The sequence below is a fragment of the Sinocyclocheilus anshuiensis genome, unplaced genomic scaffold (assembly GCF_001515605.1).
Source record: "Sinocyclocheilus anshuiensis isolate Anshui unplaced genomic scaffold, SAMN03320099.WGS_v1.1 scaffold487, whole genome shotgun sequence".
NCBI lineage: Eukaryota > Metazoa > Chordata > Actinopteri > Cypriniformes > Cyprinidae > Sinocyclocheilus > Sinocyclocheilus anshuiensis.
In genome coordinates, this window is record NW_015548240.1 from 312,219 (window position 1) to 338,562 (window position 26,344).

General features: G+C 37.9%; 1 protein-coding gene across 7 annotated transcripts; it reads right to left on the minus strand.

Moving 5' to 3' along the window:
• Nucleotides 1-5,124: 5,124 nt before the first annotated feature.
• frmd6 (FERM domain containing 6) lies at nucleotides 5,125-25,932 on the minus strand. 7 transcript variants are annotated; one of them, XM_016442275.1, is made up of 16 exons: nucleotides 25,686-25,932; nucleotides 12,981-13,325; nucleotides 12,478-12,568; nucleotides 11,088-11,167; nucleotides 10,927-11,003; nucleotides 10,312-10,498; nucleotides 9,233-9,316; nucleotides 9,012-9,083; nucleotides 8,792-8,863; nucleotides 8,605-8,673; nucleotides 8,309-8,483; nucleotides 7,480-7,788; nucleotides 7,164-7,286; nucleotides 6,371-6,462; nucleotides 6,132-6,195; nucleotides 5,852-5,998 (listed from the first exon to the last, which is right to left on the minus strand). In XM_016442275.1, the coding sequence occupies exons 2-16, from the start codon at nucleotides 13,077-13,079 to the stop codon at nucleotides 5,940-5,942; spliced, it is 1,653 nt and encodes a 550-aa protein (XP_016297761.1). In that variant the 5' UTR covers nucleotides 13,080-13,325; nucleotides 25,686-25,932; the 3' UTR covers nucleotides 5,852-5,939. The 7 variants fall into 7 exon arrangements, with proteins under 7 accessions (XP_016297760.1, XP_016297754.1, XP_016297757.1 ...); XM_016442274.1 differs by lacking the exon at nucleotides 6,132-6,195 and having other exon boundaries at nucleotides 5,125-5,998; nucleotides 8,792-8,857; XM_016442268.1 differs by lacking the exon at nucleotides 6,132-6,195 and having other exon boundaries at nucleotides 5,125-5,998.
• Between the last annotated feature and the right edge of the window lie 412 nt (nucleotides 25,933-26,344).

Sequence of the window (26,344 nt, forward strand, 5' to 3'; positions counted from 1 at the left end):
GAGGACACAAATTTGTATAATGACATGGGTATGACAGGTATTACACCATGAAGGTGATTTATGATGACACTTTCGGTGTCGCCGTAATTCAAAAGGTTATAAATCATACAGAAATAGTTTTTTTATATATATATATTAAAATGCACAAGGTTTTCTGTGAGGGGTGGGTTTAGGTGTAGGGTTGGTGTAGGGCGATAGAAAATACAGTTTGTACAGTAGAAAAACCATTATGCCTATGTAGAGTCCCCATAAAACATGGAAACCCAACGTTAACCCTCGTCTTTTTGACCAGTAAACATTCTGTGAGACCAGTTTATCCTCGAAAAACCCGCTAACAGTATCAGAACGGAACACCACCGCCACCTGCTGGACCATTAGAGCACCAAATCACCAGCGGGAAAAACACCGAGCATCACGGCTGAGTTTTTCTGAAAATTCAAAGCGAGCGTAGCTTCCAGGAACCACTTGTATATTAACGGTCAACAGATTAACAGAAAATAAAAGAAAAAAAGCATGTGCAGATAAAACACAGACACACACACACAAAGGTGCCCTTTAATTATCAAATATTAGTCTGCTATATTTTGATAGTGTTATGGAAAACATTCAATATTTTTGCAAAGGAAATACAATTATTTTGAAACTTTAAATGAACTTTGGAAAAGGTGACGAAAACATTCGGTTTCAATAACTCTGTCATAACACCAGCGTACTTGAGACAATATGAGAGTGAATTCTTTGTTAAATAAAATTGTTTCATATTCATACTGCTAATTACATGGTTTGATATTATTCAGATTTAATAAGGCATAAGCAAATAGACTTTAGGCCCCAGAATCTGTCAAAATAAAACCTCATTATCAGAAATATGTTTGCATTCCCAAAACAAAGAGAAGATATTTTAAAAATGCTAGATATTTCACCTTTTTTATTTCACTACATTTTTTACTTTTCAACTTGTAGTTAAAAATAACAAGCTGCCATACATGTTCCGTTCAAAAGTTTGGGGTCATTGCGTTTTTTATTTAGGCTATGTACAGTATTTATACGATTTTTTTTTTATTCATTAAGGACACATTAATTCTATTCCATCTTCTTTTTTTACTTTCTATTATCAAAGAATCTTGAAAAAATATATCAGTTTCCACAAAAATGGGCTATTAAGCTGCACAACTGTTTTCAACATTGATCATAAGAAATGTTTCTTGAGCACCAAATCAGCACATAATGTATCATGATCATGACACTGAAGACTGGAGTAACGGCTGCTGAAAATTCAGCGTTGCTGTTATAAGAATAAATCACATTTTAAAATATATTAGAAAACAGTCATTTTTAAACCGTAATAACAGTATAATAATATTATAGTCTTTACTGTTTTTGATTAAAAATATTAACTTATTAATTAAAAACATACAATCCTCTTGACTTTTGAACAGTGTAGGCTACATATAGAAACTATCACACAAATAACAATAAACAATAAAAAACAATAAAATCAATTTTAAAAAATGAGAATTGATTTTGAAATCGGGTGTATGAGCCTTCAAACACCCCTGGAGAAAGAATAATGTCAGTTTGTCAACTACTAACTAATTTAATCGTAGAGTAGCCTAGTATTTACCTGTCCATATGGTGAAGGCCAGCCTGCTGTCTGTCCTGTGAGCTGGAAAATAAACACAAAACAATCATGTAAACAACTGTGCACAAACAACCACAACAACAGTGAAAATGCAGAGCAATTAATCTAATAAATACGTACGACCTTACGAAACAATCTCATTTCTGTATGAGTAACATTAAAAAAAAGACATATCCTATGATCCAACACCAGAGGCCTACAGGGCAAAGAAACACAAAAGAGAGTCATATGGATTTTTTTTATAAATTAATCAGCTGTTAATGTTGCATCAACATATATTTGAAGTTATACATCGATGTCAGCTTTAATCTAAAAAAATTAATCATTTTATGATGTACTTATGTCGCCCTCTGCTGTGACACGAAAAAATTGTGAATTAGATTCCTGCGAAAATTATATGTAGATAGTATATTCTTATGTCCTTTTTAGTAACATTTTTAAATCTGTTATTCTTAGCTTGTACATAGAATAAGTTGTTTAAAATATATTGTTTCTCTGCCTCCTTTCCAAGGTCTGAATGGTAATCTGTCCAAGTGTTTTGTGTGTCCAGAACAGAAGGACCTTGATGAGCCATTCACAACCTTGGCAAAGTGAAGACTAATGCTGTTTTCTGTCTCTCTTTATAATTTACAACCAGGGAGATATGCCGGCTCCAAAGAGACACCACAGATGTGAGCTGCATGACCTGGACATCAACATGAGTACCACTTCAGTTTAAGTGGCAAATTACAACAAATCTATAATAAAAGAATAGTAGTAGTAGTAGTAATAACTTATAAATTAAATAACATTACATACACTGTAAAAAATGACCGTGAATTTAACGGTAAAAGACTGTAAAATGTAAAACCTAAAACGTTGCTTCTGTACTTTTTACGGTAAAATTCCAGCAACCACAGCTGCCGTTTTTTTACCGTAAATTTTACGGATTTTTTTTTACAGTGTAACATGTTGTGTCTGCTGCTATAATACGCCTGTCCAAAAAAATAAAGAAATTCTTAACATTTTCATTCACAGATCAGGTTTATTATAGATGATGCACACACATTGGCTTGAATTTAAAACCAAGAGGGAAAAGGCAACAGCTTCATCATACATAATATTATATATTATTGCTTTAGAATTTTTTCCCCATTTTATTGCTTATTTATTCTTTTAAAAAAAATTTTTTTTTACTAACATTTCTAAACATTTCTATCAAGTCTGTATGAGTGGACATTTTCTGTTACTATTGTAATATACATACTTAATATAAATGTTATACAATTTTATATATGATATAAATATATATTATACAAATTTATATATAAAAATACAATAAAAATGTATTTATTGCACTACTAAGATTTTTTTATATTGTTCTATTATTTGCATTTTAATGTGCATCACCAGCAACAATTATTTTTTAGAAGAAAAAAAGTGCGAAGTAATGCAACCTCCAGCTCAAAAACACTTGGTAATTGTAAGAAAGAAAGAAAAATGTTTATCAGGGTAATTAAAAATGATTAAATGCGATTCAACAGGATTGTGTTTAATCACATTTGAGAACCTTGAAACTGTTGTAACCTATATTAATTACTCTTATTCATGAACAACATCAGGAAAGAATGATTCATGGGATTTTCTGGAGCACTTGTGAAGCACATTTCTTTCAAGTACTGCAGACAAAAACAACACAAGACCAATTTAATTACAAATGACGGTACCTTTTATTGCAAACATTTGAGGACTTTGGCACCTGCAAGGCACAGAATACACTGTCATGAGTGAGCAAATGAGTCAAATGGGTCTGCAAAAGAACTGGGGAAAATAATTTTCACATAAGGAATTCCTTTCACAGAAAGGACAAAGTCTAGCTGCAGACACAAAGGGTGAACAGTACATGAAGCCCATGTATGATCGGTTGCACGCAGAACTGATGCAAGTGTTCAGTCACCATGAACTTCAACAGCAACCAAAATTAATATAAGACGGCTTGGCCATTTCAAATTCTTTGCTGCTTTACAAAGGGGCAGAGAGTTGAATGTGAAGACGGGTGAGGCTCTCTATAGGTACTGCACTAATGTTCAGCGGAACACACTCATGACACGAAGGCCCACATGCACATGAGCTTTTAAGTGCTGTTCATCCAAACCGCCCCCATGCAAAAAAAGAGGAGCTTTTAATTGGAAGTGGGTTTATCTGCACTGATTCTTCATCTTTAGTGTCTACCTTCCTTTGAATTGAGTGTCCATACACTCTCTTTTTTGTTTAAATGGAAGAATTGCATGTTGCAACCTTTACACAAGGTTTCTAATACTGTCTCCCATTAACAGATTAATACTGACAGGCAACACACCATTAAAACACACACACACACACATAGCAGTATTTCTTTATAAAATTACATAAAGAAATAAACTTCCAGTTTGACAAATAAACAAAATCATCAGAAGCATAAAGAAAATGGGAAACTCTAAAGGAAAGTCTATGGAAGACTGATATTTCCCCCCTTGATCAGCAACAGTATCGGCTGTGTGCAAACGTCTCTAAATCAAGAGCCTCGATGGCCTGAAATCCCATCAGTCGTCCATCCTGCGGGGCGGCACACCCGGTACTGAGCCCTCTGATTATGATGCTCACATGATTCAGTTACCACAATCCCAAAAAGCTCATTAGGTTTAGTGTTATTCTTGGAGACAAGACTGGGGCACTTCCTTGGAGACGAGGGTGGAAGCAAACAGGAGTGCAGAAAATTTAGTTTTATGTTCTGAGAACCTGCATAGTGAATTCAAGGCACTGAAGGTTTACTTAGGGCAGCACGCACACACACACACTTTTGGATACGTTGGTAAGGCAGATTTTTCTAGATTTTAGTATTTTGGCATTAGGATATTGCAGATTCTCTTGCTTGTTTTGGATACACACGCACACACGTACTAAATGACCTTAAAGGGATAGTTCGCGTAAAAATGAATAATTCTGTCATTTACTCAGTCATTCCAAGTCTGTATAATTTCTTTTCTCTTCTGTGGGACACAAAAGGAGATGTTTAGCAGATTGTTCATGCTGCTCTTTTCCATATAATGAAATTAAATGGTAACCATGGCTGTCAAACTTCTAAAAAAAAATGACAAAAAGCAACATAAAGGTAGCAACATCCATTCATAAAACTATTATATGTCTTCAAAATATCGGAAACATAGACCTTCGTCAGGGTAGACGCCATATTGAATTTAAATGAATAGTTCACCCAAAAATGAAAGTTTTGTCATCATTTACAGTAATTTTTTAATTTTTAATTTCAAACCTGTGTGAATTACTTTCTTCTGTGGAACACAAAAGAATTTATTTATAATTTATATAATGCTGGCAACTAAACAGTTTTGGTTCCCATTGCCTTATATTATATGGACAAAAAATAGAATGGAAATCAATGGGAACCAAAACTGTTTGGTTATCAGCATTCTTCACAATATCTTCTTTTGTGTTCAGCAGAAGAAACAAATGCATACAAGTTTGGAACAACATTAACGTGAGTAAATTACAACATAATATTCCTTTTTGGATACACATGGTTGAAAACGAGGCTGTAGTGATAGACTTACAGTCTTCAAAACGGCACACACTGTATAAAGTTCCTAGATCACGTGGAATTCTTATAACTCACAACTTTCAAAAGTTGTTGTCTTCTTAAAGTGTTTTGGATGTTATTAAATAAAGAGTACAGTCCATTGAACACACTGTACTTTTATCCCTTGCAACCTCGTTTTCATTCCTACCATCATGTCACTACCCTGACTAAGGTCTATAGCACAGAAGATTTACGACTTTTATGACACTTTTTCCATCTTTTTTTTATTTATTTTTTATTGTACCAGCATGGAAAAGTGCAACCAGCATGGTTATTAGAATTTCTCTTTTTGTGTTCCACAGAAGAAAGTAAGCTGGGCTTGTAACGACATGACAGTTAGTAAATAACAGAATTTCTCTTTTTTCCATTTACTATCCTTTTAATTTGTTCTGGGGCTCTTTTCAATACTCTCTGCCTTAAACCACGAACTCTGGTTCTGCTTCGGTGGTCAAGTGTTCTGTGGTCAGATCTCCTCTGTCCAGATCCAGAGAAAAATACTTGCTGGTTCTCTTGATGGGAAATGCATGCTGGTTATTCCGGATGCCTGCGCACTGATCTGCAAGTCCCTGGTACCCGCAGCCGACCGTGTCCCCGAGGTCTGGCTCACAGCCAAACGTATAGCTATGTGCAGTGTCCTGGCAAAGCTCCGCCCACTCTTGACAGTTCCTCTGGAACAGACGAACATCATCCAGTGACTGGCTGTGCCGGTCTGCGGAGCTCTGGCCCTTCCTGCCCATCGCCGTCTAATAAAACAAAGACAATAAAACGCACGTCAGCACTTAGGAAACTAACAAGCCGCATTAAAACACAGAAATCACAGACTACACTAACTCTCAACTAACCCTAAAATCTCAGAGCGGTTAGCTGTACACTCACATGAATTCACAGATGAGAAACGACAGTGCTGTTGGGTGTAGGGTAAGGCTGCCCTAAACAAATACTGTTAAGAGGAAGTGGGGTTACAAGCACTGTTAAAAGAGATTACAAGATTACTCAACAGAACGATGCAGCTCAAAATGCAGAGTGGATGTCCTCGGTTTGACTTCAGTGGTTGAGACGGTGTCATTTAACAGCTGTAACGTGTTGTGCGTAAACGTGTGTGTGTATAGGTGCACCTGGGGAAGACATTCGATGCTCTGGCCCCTCATTCTCACGACGGTCTCTGATGAGCTGGATGTGGAAGAACTGACTTCCTTCACCACTAACCCTGAAATGCACAAACACATAGACAGCACACATGTATCATTAACAATCATTTTCTCTTATCAGACATTTGAAGCTAACTAGGGTCAACGATTCAAAGTACTTGTCAGTTAAGACAAACGGATTCTCATACTTTTTTGTGACTTCCACGGCTTTTCCAGCCATCCATTATTACGGGATATGGATTTTTAAAAATCATTTTATAAAGCACCAAAAAAAAGAGAACAAAACAGAAAGCTAAAAAACGTCTCGGTTACGTATGGTAACCCTCGTTCCCTGAAGGAGGGAACGGATTAGGACTTAGACTTAGGTCAGGAGCAGAACGATAGAACCGCTCGGCTCCGAAGCGAAAAGCTGAATATGCGCTGCATCTGCTGCCTACTTATACTCACGCTGTGATCAGCAGCAGCTGGATGCAATAATCGCATGCCAATGTGCATTGGCTCGTTTAGTTTACACTCGAAGTAGATTGGTCTCTCTAAGCGAGATCCCAATTCGTCGGTCATCCGACGTGACGTCGAGAGTGACCGACTGAAAGGGAACTGTATTTATTTGAAACCGAAATCTTAAGCAACATTATAAATGCCTTTACCGTCACTGTTGATCAATTTAATGCATCCTTGCTGGAAGTATTATTTAAAAAAAAAAGAAAAAAGAATGGTAATTGTAATATTATTACTAATATAATATAATATATGCTTGTACCAGAGCATCCGTTGTTCTGTGCTGACAGCATGTCCTCTGTGATGTGAATACACAGTTCCTGGTTTAGATCTAAATCGTGAAGATCTTCACAACTTTTCGGATCATCAACCAGCATCTCAATCTCTGAAGAAACACAAACACACAGAGCCTCTGAGCGCTGAAACTGCTACTGCTTCAGTACTAAGATTAGTACAAATGTATCAGTGCACCCATTTTATCATACAGCATTTATTATTGATACTGTTATTACTAATGTAATGAGTTACAAATATTGGCTGTCAGAAAAGTGTCATATTCATCTGTGTGTCTCCCCTACCATCTTCATCCAGGCAGTGCTCCTTGCTGCTGCTCTCGATGCCAGACGTGTGTGTGCTGGCATGACTGGTGTTGGAAGACGAGTGTGTTCTCAGCGGTCGGTGGGGTGTGTTGGTAGGTGTTCGGAAACTGTCAGTGTCGACGCCGGATGTGCGGGAGCTGCCATGACTCGTGGTGGAGTGTCGTGAAAAGGGATTGGGTCGTGACGTGCTGCCTGCACTGCTGCCGCTGGCACGTGAACGCTGCTCCAAATGATCCATGTCCGCCTCCAGAGCATCGCTGATATATGACTCCCTGTACTGCTTCTTTTCTGAGAACGCACACAGTTTAATAATGTCAACCATATGCTCTGGGTCCTTTGTAAAACAAAACAATAACACTTCCATGACAACACAACTAAAGAAAAAAGAAAAGAACATTTTATTCTGCCGAGTATGTCCATGTTTGTAAAGTCAGTTAATTGTTAATATTTTCAATCATGATTTATACACTGAAAAGACTGGTGTAGAAACTATTTTCGCTCAGAATTGCTAGTAATTTCACAAATAATTACAAAGAAATTGCAAGTAGCATTGAATTAAACATGAAATGTTGAGATAGAAAGACTGAAATAGTATTTTCTTGTAAAATTAATTCCAATAATCGTTACAGTGTTGAAAAAAAGAATTTTTAGTGTATATGCAATTAAATTGTTATTTGTTAATTTTATCACCTTGCTTGTTTTAAAGGTCTATATCTATCTATATATCACAGATTTCATTTATATTTCAATTACTAGCTTAAGAAATGTTCCCATTCCAGCAAATTTATTATGCATATTCTCAAGATACCTTCATTTTCCTCCAGTCGTCGAACCTGTTTCAGCACAGGCTGCAGGTTCATATACAATCGGTGGCTGTTGCTGAGCAGCTGCAGGAGGTGTCGTGAGCGCAGAGGACAGCCTGTGTAGTAGATGAGCTTCCTGGCTGAAGGCAAACCATCAGGAAGAATCTCAAACCTCTTCCCCTGTGGACAGGAAATGAGTCAATGGTTGATTCCTCTGAAAAGTGTAAACACTGTGACCCTAATGGGACAGAATTATATACTACACCTTTAAATCATACTAATAAAGCACTGTAATACTGACCACAAACACCAGTTTCCCCACGTTGGTCCAGGGAAAATCATACAAGAGTTGCCTGACAGTTCCCACATTCTGAAAAAAAATAAATAAAAAATATTACATTCACTACATAGAGATACACAATGTATAAGAGCTGTATTTTATACAATTTGCGGTGTAATCTCAGTCAGTAAGTGTTCAAACAGCATACCTGAAAAATCTGAATCCCACGTAAGGTCAGTCCCAGAGTTAAAGAAGCATCCAGCTCTTTCTTATCCTGACCCTCCCACCAAAAAAAAACATTTTTTTTTTTTAAATCACATTGTTGAAAAATTTGTCTGTATGCACGTGCACACACACACACACACACACACGCACACACACACACACACACACACACACACACACAGAGTCAATAGTTCTTCTCTGACCTTGTAAAGGCGGTAATAATGAACAGTCACGTCATCCAAGAGTGCTGCTTCCTTTATGTATTTCAGCTGGGCCTCTGATGCCGTAAGAGTATGCGCACGCACACACACACACAAACACACACGCACAGAGTCAATAGTTCTTCTCTGACCTTGTAAAGGCGGTAATAATGAACAGTCACGTCATCCAAGAGTGCTGCTTCCTTTATGTATTTCAGCTGGGCCTCTGATGCCGTAAGAGCAAACTGCTCTTTGTGCATGTTTGGGATATGACGGAGAATATAGTCACATCCTCTCTTTGTAATTACCTAGAAAAGATAGAACCAGAACAATAATAAAGCTCACCTTTTGACTGATACATTTACATGATTTTCCAGTTATTCTTAATTATTCTTAATAATTAAAATAAATTAAAAGTTAAAAAGAACAGCATTTATTTAAAATATAAATATTTTGTAACAATATACACAACCGTTGGAAAGTTTCAGGGTCCATCAATTTTTTTCTTTCTTTTTTATTTTTTTGAAAGAATTTAATACTTCTACTCAGCAAGGATGTGTTCAATTGATAAAAAGTGATAGTAAATTTATATTGTTAGAAAAAGATTTCTATTTGGAATAAATGCTGTTCTTTTTAACATTTTATTCATCAGATAGTCCTGAAAAAAGTATCACAGGTTCCAAAAAATATTATTTTAAATTGTAATAATATTTTACAGTTTTGTGATACATTTTCTCAGTACACCCACTGACAGGTGTGGAAAAATGCTAATGTCAAACCACTGCTGATTTGTTTGTTTTTTTGTTTTTAACTCAAGCAACTAAAACTGGGGGAAAAAATAAGACAGATATACAGCAGATTTAATCCTAGTTGTCAGCCTTGGCTCTTGTGATGTCCCTGAACACTTAACATTCATTAAAACACAAAAAACATCATCACAGTGCTGTAGGACTGTCTGTAATCCCTCAGAGTACAACAGCACAGTCTATCTCTGACTGCACCATCATGCAGTAAAGCAGTGTCTCACACCATGTGAATCCAGATGAGAGCACAGCTCAGCAAGCCTAAAGCTAATGCACACAAGATTCCTTTTAAAAGCTTTAGACTATTTTTAACCTCAATCCTCTACATGCACTGCTGAACAAAGCATCTTTTTACAGTGGGTTCTGTTAAATTCAGGGACAGCACAGTGCGGCCCATAAACCACACACAGAGGGGGGTTGGAGCATACGCACATTCAACAGGTCTGATCAGCATAATGATTCATCAGGAAGCCATTTAATGGGGTGCTGAGCAGACTTACCCAGGAGGGAAAATACGCTTCCGGCTGGAAATAGGCACCAAAGTGTTTGTTCCGTTTGAAGTTTCCCAGGTCAGCCTGCAGCGCAAATGCAGCCATAAGGAAATAAGCCTCTTCTCTCTGGATGCACTGAGACTGCAGTACCTGCTTCCGCAAGTGCCAATAGTAATAATACCGTGCCACGCGATCACTAAAAGACAGACATAGAACATATTCAGTCATTTTTCGAAAATGATTGAAAAATACGGTAAAAACAGTAACACTGCAAAATATTATTACAATAAAAAACTGTTTTCAACTGTATCATTTTATTGTGATGGCAAAGCAGAATTTTCAGCAGTCATTACTTCAGTCACATGATCTTTCAGAAATCATTCTAAGTTGGTGATTTGGTGCTCAAGGCACATTTTTATTATTCTCAATGTAGAAAACTGTTGTGCTGCTTAATAGTTTTGTGGAAACAGTGATACTGAATTCTTTGATGAATAGAAAGAATATATTTGGAAATAGATTTTTTGTAATAATGTAAAAGTGTATGTCACTTTTGATCAATTAAATGCATTTAATCTTACTGACCCAAAACTTTTGAATGGTAGTGTAGATATGCGTGTGTCTCACCTGATAAGTCTGCCATTTTCAACATAATACTGTGCTCTGAAGTGAACAATCATTGGAGGTCCAAACTGGTCAATTCCCTACAGTTGGCAAAAATTCAGTCAAAATGTGCAACAAAAAAAAAGGTTTTTTTTCCAAGAAAAATTCAAGTGTGTGCACGATACCTTGCTGGCTTCCCGTTTCCACTCTTTTGGACAATATTTGGACAGTTTCTGTCCCAGTTCCATGTATATGTGTTCATTGTCTAGGAGAAAAAGCACAATTATAACACTGAAACAAACACGCATTTAGATCTTTAATGTTTGTGAATATATATGTAATGGATAATAGGTAAAAAGTCAGGCAATTACAGCAAATAAAACCATGACGATGGACAAGACCAGAAAAAAATTATAATAACCAGCAGACTGTATATTATCTCAATAACTGCATGGTTATTTAATGATTCAGTTAAGAAATGGACGTTCAACTTTGATATTTGAGTTGAAATTATGTAATCATGAGACTAAAGACATCAAAGAGTGATACACAAGACTCAAAACCCTGGATACCTGGAATAATCAATACAGTGTAGCATCCTTAATATTAAAATGTGTACACAGAACTGACAAATCAGAATCAAGCACAGAGAGCCATGTGTAGTATGTAATGTTGTTTTTTAAAGGGTCATGAAACCCCAGACTTTCTGAGATTTTAGCAGAGGTGTTTGTGTTGCACATCATAGAAGACAATGTCAGCATCCGATAGGTTTAACTGTTGGAGAAAACTGGTTAATTTAAGCTTTTTTGCACTATTTTCAACTTCCGGGTTTAAAATCTACATCGTGTTGACGTCACAATTTGTGACGTGGCAAAGGACAATAGTACATTGTTGACGCTTCGGTGTCTATTAAATTATTCATGACACAGCGTATTCTTATCCTATGAGAAGATGCTTCGCTTAATTATTCACAACAGCATGTGTTGATTTGCTATGACAGATGCTTCAGACAGTGAGATGACATCAAACACTGAGAGAAACGTTCATGGATCAAAGAAGAGTGTTTGTTTTTGCTTTGTAATAGGAGTTCGGCACAAACGCGATTCATTCACTTGGTGAGCATAACCGTTTTTACAGCTCCGTGACACAACCCATCAAAAGGCTTATATAAACGCCACAGAATAAGCCTTAAAAAGTTATCAGAGGTGCAACAGCGCATTCATATACAGGTGCATCTCAATAACGACATTCTAATTTATTGAGATGCACCTGTATATATATATATGTTTTCAATGCAGAGTGCAAATGGCTGTGTTTTTATTTGTGTTTTGAACTCAGTGGGAGTGAAATGAAACCGTCTGAACCTGAAGCTATGTGTGTTGTGTCTCCCCTCTTCCCCCTTCGCTCTACAGCGCACCATGCCAACTTTTTTAGCGTTTTTTAAATCTGTGGTGAGAACTAAGCAGTGCTGAAACAAGGGGTTTCATGACCCTTTAATAAACAAGTCAATGTGTTAGAAGGTCTAAAGCTGTTTTAGCCCATTTGTATGTGTGTGGCAGAGTTTTTGTGCCTTACTCTGAATAACACTGAGGCCGAACAGGTGGCAGTCCTTCAACCTGAGCAGATCACAGACCTGCACCAACAACTCCTGACACACAGTCTTAACCTGAGAGAAAAGAACAGATGTATTAGAGAGAGAAAGGGCATACTGCACGTTTCAGTAGTGGGGAACGGGAAACAGGTTTCACTTATCAATGGAAATGGTTATATCATTTTGCTGTTTGCAACATTGGCCCTCAAAAGTTGCTTCACAAACTCTTACCAAACTGTGAAATTACGATATATATTTTTACAATATTTATTTGTGATCAGATTATGTTTCCAATGCAAGCCAACAACATCCAAGCAGGACCCAAAAAGGGCATGTTTAGAACCTGTTTCCCATCAACAACAATCTTTGTATATGATACAAAAAGATAAAATAATTGCAATTGCAATTTTTCCATTTATTTTTAAATCACGGGAAGCTGTGCTGTCTTAACGCAATCACCACTTTGAGTGCACGGAGCTTTACTCACACTGACTATTACGTTGAGCGTTTCATCATTCGGGAGGAACACACACACACACCGTCGGTCCTGCATCGTCTTGTTATTGTGGAAAGTCAGTTTGCTCATGTTTGAGAGGCTGCAGCCTGTAGATTTGTGCCCCTCACTGGAGCGCCACCCCTGAGTACCTCCCGGTCACGATGGGATCAGATAACTCACACACACACACACACACACATAAAAACACATACATACACACACACAATCAGACCCTGTGATCTGAGAAACTCAACCTGACCATTTCAAACCAGCAGTTTCTCCTGGATCAACACACAATCACACCACACAAACACACAGCAGCCCCAGTGCCCGATTCTGAAAAAGAGAGAAACACAGAAATAAATTAATTCAACGAGAAAACAACTAGAAAACATTCCTGTTAGACAAGTATTTCACATAAATACTAGAAAGGTATAATCTACTGGATTTTGTAGGGAACACAAGAACTGCAGCACTGGATTTCTTCTTCACAGTACAGATGTCAGAAAACAAGGAAAACTGTTTTTGATAGTGATGGACAGCTGTGAGTACATAACACACTGTAAACACACATTCTGTGCTCTGCATTTGTATTTAGGTAGAAAATATGGTGCACTACTTCTTTCTGAAATTTTATTGTCATTTTCAGCATCCTTATATAAAGGATAATGTACCGTCAGCCAGCTGTAATTGCAAAATACAGATTATATAAACATAACAGTTATTGTGTACACTTATTATCCACAATAACAGTACATTATCCTGCTTACTACAAGGCTGGTTATCAAATAACACACTGACTTGAAAAACTGATGTAAGTTGAAAGCACTTTCTATTTGTTCTTTAATGTAATTGATGTATTTGTTAGATTAATGTTAAGCATCTACTAATAAAAGCAGTCCATAACAATACTGAAAACATTCTGCATAACAACACGACAAACAGATAGAATAGCATGTCTTTTTTTTAAATTGTCTTATCCAACTGCAAAGTACAAAAACTTCTGACAGGATTCAAAATTCTCTTTGATTCTATATATTTTTGGGACACAACATCTGCTTGCACAGACATGAAACACTAACAGACTGATATCTCTCTCTCTCTCTGCTTCTATCAGTATCTGTGATATGAGCACAGGCCTACAGAAACTGCTGAACTGACAAAGTGAGAAAGAAAATAACAGTAAAATATTACCATGACTTATGTCTTTGATCTCTTATCATGAATGAATTCCATCTCAAATGACAACAAATACGCCATATCCAATACACACATAAACAGCAAATGTTATCTCTCAAATATATTCCAGGTTATTTTCAACCTAATATTTATGCACCACAACTGTGTACCATCCAAATGAATAAGTCAACACAGACAATTTCCTCAGTGTACATCAATTAACTTGAAATACTATTATTAAGTTGAAGTTGCATTTTTGAATGTAAGCTCAAAATATCATAAGTAAGTTATACCAAACCTTAAACTTGTTAGCACTAATTACCACTTGAGTCACTTTCCCATCACATTCTGCTGCTACCTATACAATGGGCCAAAAATATACATTAAAAAAATCTAATAAGGAATCAGTTTACAATTGATTTTTGTTTTAGAAAAACGAAGTTAACCACACTACTTTAAACTATTTTCTTCAAAACTTATTTACTGCCATTTGGCGCCAACAATTGATGATAAAATATTCTTTGTGGTTTGTGGAACCGCCTATGCACTGCTGGCATTTTCTCAGCTCGCTTGACTGGTCTTTATTAAAGCTTGTTCTATTGTAACATTAAAAGAAATAATTTCAGCAAGTATACATTGGAAAAATGTCAGGCAAAATGCAAAATGGAGTAGTGAGAAAACTTTGCATGAGCGAGAGACAGAGAGAAGAGGAAAATGTGCAGCAGTCAGGAGAATTCCACCCAACATCTGCTTCTCATTCCAACAATAGAGGTCTTTGATTCTCACACATACACACACACACACACACACACTCTGCTACACGTACTACAGATGTGTGACGTTCAGATGCATACATCAGATGACAATGACGTGGATTTTGGCTTTTCATGTTATGGTTAGGAGTTCATAAGGGATTGACTAAGTTTTCTAGAAACATTGCCTACACTAGTTAAAAGGAAAGCAGGCAAACAGCCCAAAGGGGCTCAATAACGGCCCTAAAATCATATAATCTATGACGTGAATTATTCAAGTTAATTTTTGAAGCCATTTTAAGCTGGTACTGCTGAGCAGGATGAAAACAGAATGGAAGAGAGGATTGCATGAATCCACATTTGTAAGGATGTGTGTCATTATGCGTGACGTTATATGTGGCATTTCTTTGCTGAAAAGAAGGTGAAACTTCCTGGATAATTTTTTAGATGAAAACAACCCACGTGCATATAAAGTCCCAGTCACAGACAGTTATCATCTGCTACAGTATTAAGGCCTATGTTGCGCCTGTCATCCATGTCATCCCGCTACCGCCTTGTTTTGCCTTCAGGGATCAGATCTTACCTTATCTGAAAAGACGACTGCTGAAGTGCTGGGGTTTAGTTATTACGAGCCATCTTACATCATCCACTGCGCTTTTACCTCTCAGAATGGAAACATCTAAAACCCATGCAGACAGAAAAACCTTCCAGCAAAGTTAAGGAAAATGTGCTAAGGAAGTTCCAGTAAAAAAAACTAGTAAGCAAACATGGAAGTATATGAGAGGTAAGGAAATGCCACTGATAGGTGGAATCCGCATGTCCAGACCTGCTCAGACACTGTTGGTCCACAGTTATTTAGTGTGATTGTAATCCCAGACACATTCCTCTTTTCACATGCACTGAACTGTTTCTTTATGCCGCAGCAGAAGATACAACTAGAGGAGTAGATCATCTGAACACATCTGTACACCTGTTATTAAATCCACTGTATTAAGTTCTTAATTCATTGAAGAAACCAGATACGTTCTCCTTACACAAAAGATACAGAAGAGCCTTTGGCAAAGGAGGGTTTAAAGTCCAAAATAAAAGAATGTAATAAAGGATAAAAAAAGAGGAATCTGGAGTGTATAAAACAGGTGTAAACAGTTCAGCTGGAGGTCATTTGATACACTTATGTTTTCTGCCAGCTATGATACAGCTTATTACTAATAACAATAATATTGATAGTAGTGTTTTTTCCGGCAATATGTTTTATAATAATGCTTTTTCCTTTTTGTAAAAATTACATTTAAGGCAAATAAAAAGAAAGTAAATTGAACCAGAGGGAGACAAAATATTGTTTGAATTTTATAGGGATGGGTCATGATTTTCGAATATTCGATTAGTTGATTTAATTATAGAATATCGAATAGGTTGTGCGATTATTAGAGGTCGACCGATATGGGTTTTTCACTGGACGATGCCAATATTTAGAAATCAGGGCAGCCGATGGCCAATATATGATGCCGATTTTTTTGGCCGACATGTTTGGCCGATTTTCTTTTTTTTCCCCATTCATCTCATAAAAGTGAGTTTGAGCAAATGATTATTGCAGGGTACAAGATAGTATTAGTGGTAGTAGCCCAATTTAGAGTAATAATACATGGCTCAAAACTTAAGTGCCTTCTCAAAACAGTTCTGAAGCATGCTTTTTGTTTGTTTGCTGACAGACACCAGTGTTTCCCACAGATTGCAAATTCATTCTCTGCCAGCAGGAGGTGCTGTTGGAGCGGGAGATATAGCGGTTTGCCCGGTAACGGCTGTAATCAAATAAGCACTGCGCTCACAAACGTTACTTTATCAGGCATTACAGGAAAGACGAAATGAAAATGACATCGAAGCTTGCAGGGTACAAGATAGTATTAGTGGTAGTAGCCCAATTTAGAGTAATAATACATGGCTCAAAACTTAAGCACCTTCTCAAAACAGTTCTGAAGCATGCTTTTTGTTTGTTTGCTGACAGACACCAGTGTTTCCCACAGATTGCAAATTCATTCTCTGCCAGCAGGAGGCGCTGTTGGAGCGGGAGATATAGCGGTTTGCCCAGTAACGGCTGTAATCAAATAAGCACTGCGCTCACAAACGTTACTTAATCAGGCATTACAGGAAAGACGAAATGAAAATGACATCGAAGCTTTTCTGAAGACAATCGGTTCTTTTCAAAGATACATTCATATAAAAACACCTGCGCTGCACTTTAATTTTGAAACGTGCTAGCGCTCATTTTATTGAACGAAGTATAAGCCTTTTGGAAAATCTATTTGTGGCGGTCAGTTTTGATAAACACAACTCAATGTATAGGAAACACTGGACACTGCTAGAAGTCAAATGACCATAGTGATAACAAAAATAAAAGATTTCACACATATTACACAGCCTGCTGCTCATAACTGCTTAAGAGTGTGCTGGCCACGAGCGATCCACAGATATATTCCATGAGGAAGAAACCTGTTAACCTGCATCCCCCATTTTGGGACTCACAGCTGAAAATGACCTACCTAACTTAAAATGGTAACAGTTCCTGACAACAGTGTGCTACACACACAATTTTGGTGTCTTTGACCTACCTAACTTAAAATGGTAACAGTTCCTGACAACAGTGTGCTACACACACAACTTTGGAAAGAAGACCCTTTGGGCTTTACTATCCAGTATTTCAGGGTGTCTACAGATATGAACAAGTTAAATTTAAGACTTTTTAAGACCTTTTTAATACCACCTTAAATGAAATTTAAGACCTAAACCTGTAATGGAAATACACATTTTATTACATACATATATGTAATATTAATCACACGCTGATGTGCGGTCATACAGATGGTAATCATTCAGATACAGCCACATTCCCTACAAAACACACACACACATATATATGAAAATGTTGAAGAAAAAAAAAAAAAAAAGATTTATTTGTGCAAAAAGCCGATCGTCAAGTTACGCCCCCATCAGATGGCAGGTGCGTCACAGCATGCGTCATGAGCCGTCACGACAGAGCGCCAGAATTCAAATAAACAATATTCCGTGTATCTTTGACTTTTTTTTAGTGGATGGGCTCATTCTGTCTTTAGAATGATATATAGTTTGTCAAGATTAATTATGTCCCTTTTCATTTGATCTATTCGTAAACATTGACACGTGCAAACAAAGAGCGCTCAGTGCGCCGGCGTCCAGGTGCGGGTTAACAGGTTTATAGTTATAATCAGCCCAGAAGTTTCATCTGAATTGAACCTGTTTCTACATTCACATGCAAATGACTTGTTGCACTTATGAATATGATAACTTTCCGGCATCAATTCTAGTAGGGTAAAACATAATCCCGCTTTCGAAACGGTCTGTTTTGCCCTGCCATTAGCTGAAGCTGTGTGAACAAGCCGCGGCTGCAGAGTGTGTGATCTGCTCCGTCTCACGCAGCCTCAGAGGGAGTTCCGCAACAACGCTTAGCTGCCCGCAGATGCGCTTGCCTATAAATCGGCCTAATTTGCAACACAAACGATCAATTGGTCGGCCGATCAATTGGTCGACCTCTAGCGATTATTGTCTTAAAAATCTCTCCATGTTTTCCGTGCTGATGCGGTGGTGACGCGTTCATGTAAGCAGAGGGTGGCGCTGCCAATAACGCACCTAAAAGCTGTCAAAGACAACAGAAGAACACATTGTCTCACGCGCACACTGTAGACTTGCGTGGCATAAAAAAATTTTAAAAAAAAAAGACTTGCGTAGCATATAATGGTTATAGTAACTTGGGACGATGTCAAATAAGAGTTCTGTGCGGACCACAAACACCCCCGACTGGGTTAGAGGTGTGACTGAATCTGTATTCAGAAAGGCACGGAAAACAAATAACACGTTCTACGGAGCCACTAAAGGGACATGGTTAGCCGCTTGCTAACGGTAGCCTGTTACGTTACAGTACATAACATTTCACTTACCACAAAAACAGAGTAATGCTGGGTACACACTAAAAGATTTTTTAAATCTTATGAGATCTTCAAAATGTGAGAGACCACAAACATGAGGGAAAAAAATCCTAGATTTAACCGTTTTGCTCCTATAGTGTGTGGTGTCCTCGGGGTTCCCCCCCACACATCAGGATTTCTGATCGTAAATATTCAACATGTTGAATATTTACGATTCGCGATTGGTGCGCCTCCGACGTTCTTCCGAGCAGATTCAGTCACTCTTAACACACCTCACACCACAGGAAAATCTGATAAGATAATCTTTAGAACCACCAAGATAATCGGGACATTACCTAGGATTGTTAGAAGGGGAGAAATCGGCCCAAAATCAGCCCGATTATCTTGTGGTGTGTACCCAGCATAATGATGATGACTGATAGGATGACTGATAAAATTATGGCAAATGATTTGCAGATCCTGAGCACTACTGACAAACATCTAATCCTGTAAAATGTGTGGTAAGTACTGCTGAGTGATGCTCTGTATGTGATAAGTGAAAGTAAAAAACAAGCGTGCGTTCAAAAGCGATTTAAATGCCCCGCATATTAATAACGGCTCCCTGATGCCCGCAGTTTATATACAGTATAATTACCCAACGATATAATTGTGACAGAAGATATTGAAGTATATTTTCCCTCCCATCTCGTATCTATTCCCTTTAGGGGTTCCATTTTTTTAAATGGAAATGTCCTAGCCTTATGAACAGTTCATTTATGCTAATCGACGGACTGTTATGTTAATAAGTGCCGTCATTCGGTTGTGTTTATTATATTAATATGTATACATTACAGCATATATACAGCACGTTACAATCATTATATGGCTTGAGTTAAGGTAGCCTATCTTCTGAATTAAACAGTTTATCATACAGATTGAAAGTGTGAATCCCATCTCTCTCCCTCGCTCTCAGTTTATGGGTGTTTGTGCGTGCATGCGGGGGAGGGGTTAGATTTTCGAATAATAATCGAATAATACCCTGCAATTTTCGAATATTCTTTTTGCTTGGAATGCCCATCCCTAGAATTTTAACTATATTTAAAAAAAAAAAAAAAAACCACACACACACACAAACCTATACAAAGGACATCAGAAGGACATGATGTGCTCATAATGTCAATCAGCAGTAAACCCGTATGAGTTTGGGCTAATTCAGCTTCAATATCATGACCTAATTTCATGTTAAACCATTTTAACCACACCTGTATGAATAATTACTAAAAAGATCATGGAGTCATTTTTTGTCTTTGAACTTTGGCTTTGAAAGATTAAGATTTATATGAAGAATTAAGACTTAGGATATGATTAGATGATTATTCTAGGGAACATAATTAATCTGTCAGATACAAAAGCAGATGACAAACATCGGTCATGTACACTACAAAAGTTTGAGGTAAGATTTTGAAGGAAATTAATACTTTTATTCAGAAGAAAGGATGCGTTATTATGATCAATAATAACAAAGAAATTTATAATGTTTTCAAAAGATTTTTAAAAATATTAGGGGTGTCGAAATTAATCGTTTCTTCGATGCATCGCGATGCAGACAAGGACGATTCGGTATCGGTTCAGTAATAGACCATAACCGATTATAACGTACTGATGCTTTTCTGACGTCATTTGTCGCATACGTGCTTTGTCGCGGTAGCATACATTAGGCGCGTTCGTCTTGAAGCGCCGCTGCGCAGAATGATCAGTGTATGACCAAGTACCGCGAGAGGGATAAGAGAGCAGACGGATCCTTATGCTTTCGCGGTTGATGTCATACACTCATCCTGCGCAGCGCTGCTTCAAATCGAACGCGCCTAATGGCAGAGGGAGGCGAGATGCGAGTAATTAAATATGCTCCAACTACTTTAAAAGCCGACATCTGGCCACATTTCGGCTTTTATGAACAACCTGAGCATGACCTGGAGAAGACGCGCTGTGTGTAAATCATGTCACGCACAATGAAATTTCTATAACAATTAACAACACAACACAAGCTTCGAATCAAGGCTTCATCTAGCACGCCCCTTTATTCTCGACACAAGCTCCGATGCCTCGGATCAAATGTCACATCACTAGCAGGGGGTAATACCACTAACTTAAGAAACTAGGTCAGGTACAGTTCATATATCTGACTGCTTGTATTCATTGACAAAATTGTATAAATGTGAAGTAAAACTGAAAATTGAGGATGCAGTGCATTGTCAATGCATTGTGATGCATCGTGATATTGAATGCACAACTTCTTGTCCAGGCCCTTGTCATTTCTAGGCTGGACTACTGCAATGCTCTTCTGGCTGGAGTTCCATCAAGCACAATCAAACCTCTACAAATGATTCAGAATGCAGTGGTACGACTGGTCTTCAACGAGCCCAAAAGAGCCCATGTTACACCTCTCTTTATCTCCTTGCACTGGCTACCGGTCGCGGCTCGAATCAAGTTCAAGACATTGATGCTTGCATATAGAACAGCCACAGGCTCAGCACCCGCCTACTTCCACTCACTACTACGAATCTACATCCCCTCCAGAAGTCTGAGATCCGCTAGTGAGCGACGCCTCATGGTACCATCACAGAGAGGCTCAAAATCACTTTCCAGAACATTCTCGTTCACCATTCCTGGCTGGTGGAACGATCTTCCCACCCCTATCCGGAATGCTGAATCCCTGACAATTTTCAAGCGACAGCTGAAAACTCATCTCTTTCGAAGCTACTTGACTTCATCATCATCATTATAAAAAAATAAATAAATAAATAAAAATTCTCTCTTTATTTATTCCTTCTCTTTCTAGCTTGTACTTATTTGAACAATGTCTAGAAACTTGGTATTACAAGCACTTCCTGTATCTGTTTGCCTCTTTAAGAAGAATCGCTTTATGTATCCCCAAATTGTAAGTCGCTTTGGATAAAAGCGTCTGCAAAATGACTAAATGTAAATGTAAATGAATTGAACCGAATCGATGACATGATAATCGTAACCGAACCAAACCGTGAGACCAGTGTAGGTCCACACCCCTAAAAAATATATTATTTTGACCTTTATTCATAAAATCCTGTAAAAAATGTACAGAAATATAGGCAACTGTTTTCAACATTGATAATGATAAGAAATTATAACAAATCAGCATATTAGAATATTTCTGAAGAATCATGTGACACTGAAAATTCAGCTTTGACATCACAGAAATAATATTTTTTAAGTTATTTTAAATTGTAATATTTCACAAGTTTTAACTGTATTTTTGTAGTTTTGGTAAACATTACAGAATACTTTCAAAAACATTGTTAAAAATCTTACCAAACCCAAACTTTTGAGATCCCTTATCTTGAGTAATCAGTCCGCATATGTACACATTATGGTCAACATTGCTTTTATGTTATTAAAAACTCCCCTTGCAACTCTGATCTATGCCCTGTGCATGTAACGCCGTGTGATGAACCGATTCAGAGTATATGCATCATACGATTACTTTGATTTATAAACATCTTTAAAAGGATTATAAATGATTGCGCATCCAGATTGTTAACACAAGGGCTGCTGGCTGAATCTGGATAGGCATCATAATAGTACCACTGTTCAAGACACTGAACCCAAAGTAATGCCTTTACTTTACAATTAAACATTATTTATACAGCATCTTCAGTGTTATTCTGAGCAACACAAGCTCATTAATAATCAAGTCAATTTTACACAGAGACTATATTAACTAAAATATTTTAGAGTACTTCCATCCATTCAATATAATTGTTAGGCAACAAACTCAGACATACTAAGTAACACACGAGGATCACTATAACACAGCTGTTGGAGAGGCAAATAATAAAGGCACACAAAGAACTACATACAAACCACATTAAAAGGACTAGGGCTCTGCACACGCAGTAACAACAAACCTACAAACAATAGCCGTGTCAGCTTAACCTACCCAAGCGAGCCGGTAAACTAATCCATCTCTACCACTCCTACACTGCCACCGAGACGGCCAATCAGAACGCAAGCTTTCTTTGAAAATGTGAAAGAGTTACACGAAAAAAAAACATGTCATGTGAGAGATACGGTTTCTTCAAAGACGCAGCATGTTCATGAGGAGTGAGATCATGAAGTCATGCTCATGCAGGTGCACAAGGAAGGAAGTTCAATATCTTTGTCTCATAATTGATAAAGTTTGCATCATTGATTGCGATTTTTCCTGTTTGTTACGGTGAAGCTGCTTTAAAACAAAAAGAGCTTTATAAATAAAGGTGATGACAACCTTTTTGAAAAAATGATTCAAATGAGTATCAGAGAAGGTCACACAGACGAGACACTAAAATCACTAGCAATTAGGGTTGCAAAGGGGTGGAAAATTTCTGGTAAATTTCCAGAAACTTTCCAAAAAAAATCCCTGGAATATTCCAAAATATCCTGGAAAGTTTCTAAAATTTCTGGAATATTTCCGAAATTTACTGGAAATGTTCCACTTTTTTGCAACCCTACTAGCAATGCCTGGATTTTAATGTCTTTCTCAACAGCATTAATTAGGCATCCTGCAACCTTGTGTTTACAGTCCAGATACATGATCATGAAACATTCTTTAAGGGACATTTCCAAGTTAGCATAATTAGATGGGCCATTTTCTCCAGAATCACACGGACGGCTTAGACCAGTGATGGCAGAGGAATCTTTAATCTCTCGGGAGAAATCTTTTTCTTAACATCTATTCTAGCTGCCTTCAGGCAAATAAGACTTCACGAACACACCCACAAACATGCACACATTTACACACACACATGAAGAGCAACAGAAAACATCCTGAGGTTAAAAAAAAAGAAAAGGAAGGAAACAAAAAGAGAGCAGAAAATGCTTCCTGGCACCAACCCACCACAAACAAACACACAAAGCAAATTTAACACTATGCCCCGCAAAACTAGACCTCATTATTCTTCAGGGCACGACATGAGAAAACACACAGGATGTGACTACAGATTGACTCAGGCAAACCTGCATCAAAGCAAACACACTGACAAATCTTCAATGACGAAGTCAATTTGACACGTAGGACTGGAAGGATGGAATCCTATTCTGGGTAAAATCACAAACACTTTGAGATTGAAATGATAAAATTACACAAACAACTTATTACGAGCGATCGTTGAACACATAAAATGTTTTAGTCCAGATTTGAAGTTGTTAAAAGAGCAAAACTAAACTAAAATTCAGAAAATACAACAGACTAACAACTATTACTAATAAACTCTATATGAATTTTATCTCCTAACAAGTTATTATTGAGGGGCCAATGAAATGATCCCCCTGCTGGTAACAAACAGAAAGATGGCATAAGCCGTTCCAGAGACCTACACTTCAACCTTACGCATTAAAGATTTTCAGTGCTTAGAGAAAATCACTGTAACACAAGAGAGTGAGACCCTTAAACACCGGTCGTTGTAGAGTTGCACTGGGCTAATATTAAACCCGCCCTGACCGCAAAGAGGAAATTGTGAACATTCCTGAATCCAAAAGAGACGAGGAGAGAGAGAGGGAGAATAAGAATGAATCTTTTCCGATTCGTGTCGTGTTGTGATGCAATTAATCTGCAGGTTCCGTTGAGATTGACATCACTTCCTGATGGTTTGGGGTCCCTATGCTGTGCATATAAAAATTAAGAGTAATTTCAAAATGAATATATTAATGTCAGTGATTGTTATCCAGGGGTGCGTTTCCCAAAAGCAACAATGGTCGCAATTTCCGTCGTTACCAATAGATTTCAATGGAACTAACTACCATAGTTAGCTAACGATGCTTTTGGGAAACGCACCCCAGCATAGTAAACCTACTACTTATACTGGAGTCAATTTTAACACATTGTCAGAAAAAAATACAATAATAACAATTAAATATACATTTAAAAAAAAAAACACCCAAACGTAGTATTCGTGTTTAACATTTGAGGTCTCCCAAATCTCAAACTTGCGTAACATTGTCATAGCAGTGTTGTAAAGCATGTTTTACCAAACTTTTTTTTTTATTAGTTCTCACAAAATTCAGTATCAGTACCCAATATTTTAATATTAAGAATGTTTATGAGATGATAAAAAGGGTCTCTGGGTTTCTCAGACCCCATAAAGAAGTAACGTTAAACATGCCTATGATGCTCTAAAATGCTGTCTAGATGGGCAGCACATCAGGTTTTGAGACACATCCAAAGGGTCTTATTACAGCAGACCTTAACTTGGACAAACCCCACATAACCCCCAGGGTTATGTAGGCCATTGAGCTGACTGGGTGCTATAAACCAACCAAGTACCAACACATTACTCCAAGAATAGCCAGGGAATGTCATATTATGGTCTAGAAGTAGTTTTACGACCTAACCGTGGATTTAAGCGGTAGAAACTTACCATGGTAAACAAAGTTTCCGCCAAAATCTGTGTAATATACCACGGTGAAACAATGTAAGAAGCTTTCAGAATCTTTCCACTTCGTTGTGAAACATCTCATAACATGGTGACTAAAGCCAAGTGAACGAAGTTTTACTATAGTAAAATTAACTGTAGTAACTGGCTTCTTGGTGGAAACTAACTTATCGTTACCATGGTAAATTTGCAAGGCAGAATGCAAACACACTGCTGTGTTTTGGTCAAGCTCCATCGGATAGCGTGCGCGCACGCGTGTATGTGTGATTCTGCGGGCCAGCGCTGCCACGTAGAATAAGTTATTTGGAAAAAGCAAGGAGACTTAACCCTCTCTAAACCCTGGCACCCTTACGGACGAAATACTAAAGGTAAGACAACAAAACTCACCTTCTTGGTGACGATAATGCCGCGTATTCCCAAACACACCTTCTTCCATGTAACTCTTGCTTTGATTCCTCTCTGCGCTCGCCAGTCTAGCACATACTCCCGAGCTGCGAACTCAACCCCATCGGGCTCCCCAACTCTCACAAATAACTATACATGTGGAGGGAATTTCCCAACCGTCTGTAGGGGTGACAAACTCCAAAGGAATCCGCCGGAAACGCGTCTGCTACACGGCGCCTCTTTCCCTCAATTTTTAAAAGCAACGCAGCGGCTGTGCTATCTTTGTGCGGTCGAGGTGTTTACATTTAACCAAGCGTGGACGAAAGACCACCCCTCTGCAGCTGACGTTGGTAGTGTCCACGGCTGCTCAGCATACCTTTCCCTCAGCCTGCAGGAGAACCGACGAATCCTGATACTAGGATTGCATTATGAATATTAATTAAGTCCTGCAGACGTTGCCTAGTAACTCTCCTGGAGCGTCCTGTCACGTAGCTAAATTAATATTCATGAACGAAGCCTTCTCCACGGCAGGATTCGCCGATTGGCCGTCGTTCTAGCGCCCTTTGCGTTGCAACCAATCACGTATGCGTTTTAGTCAAACGTCACGTGATTAATATTCATTAACCAAGCCCTCGCCCTAGTAGCCTGCTGAGAACTGGAGC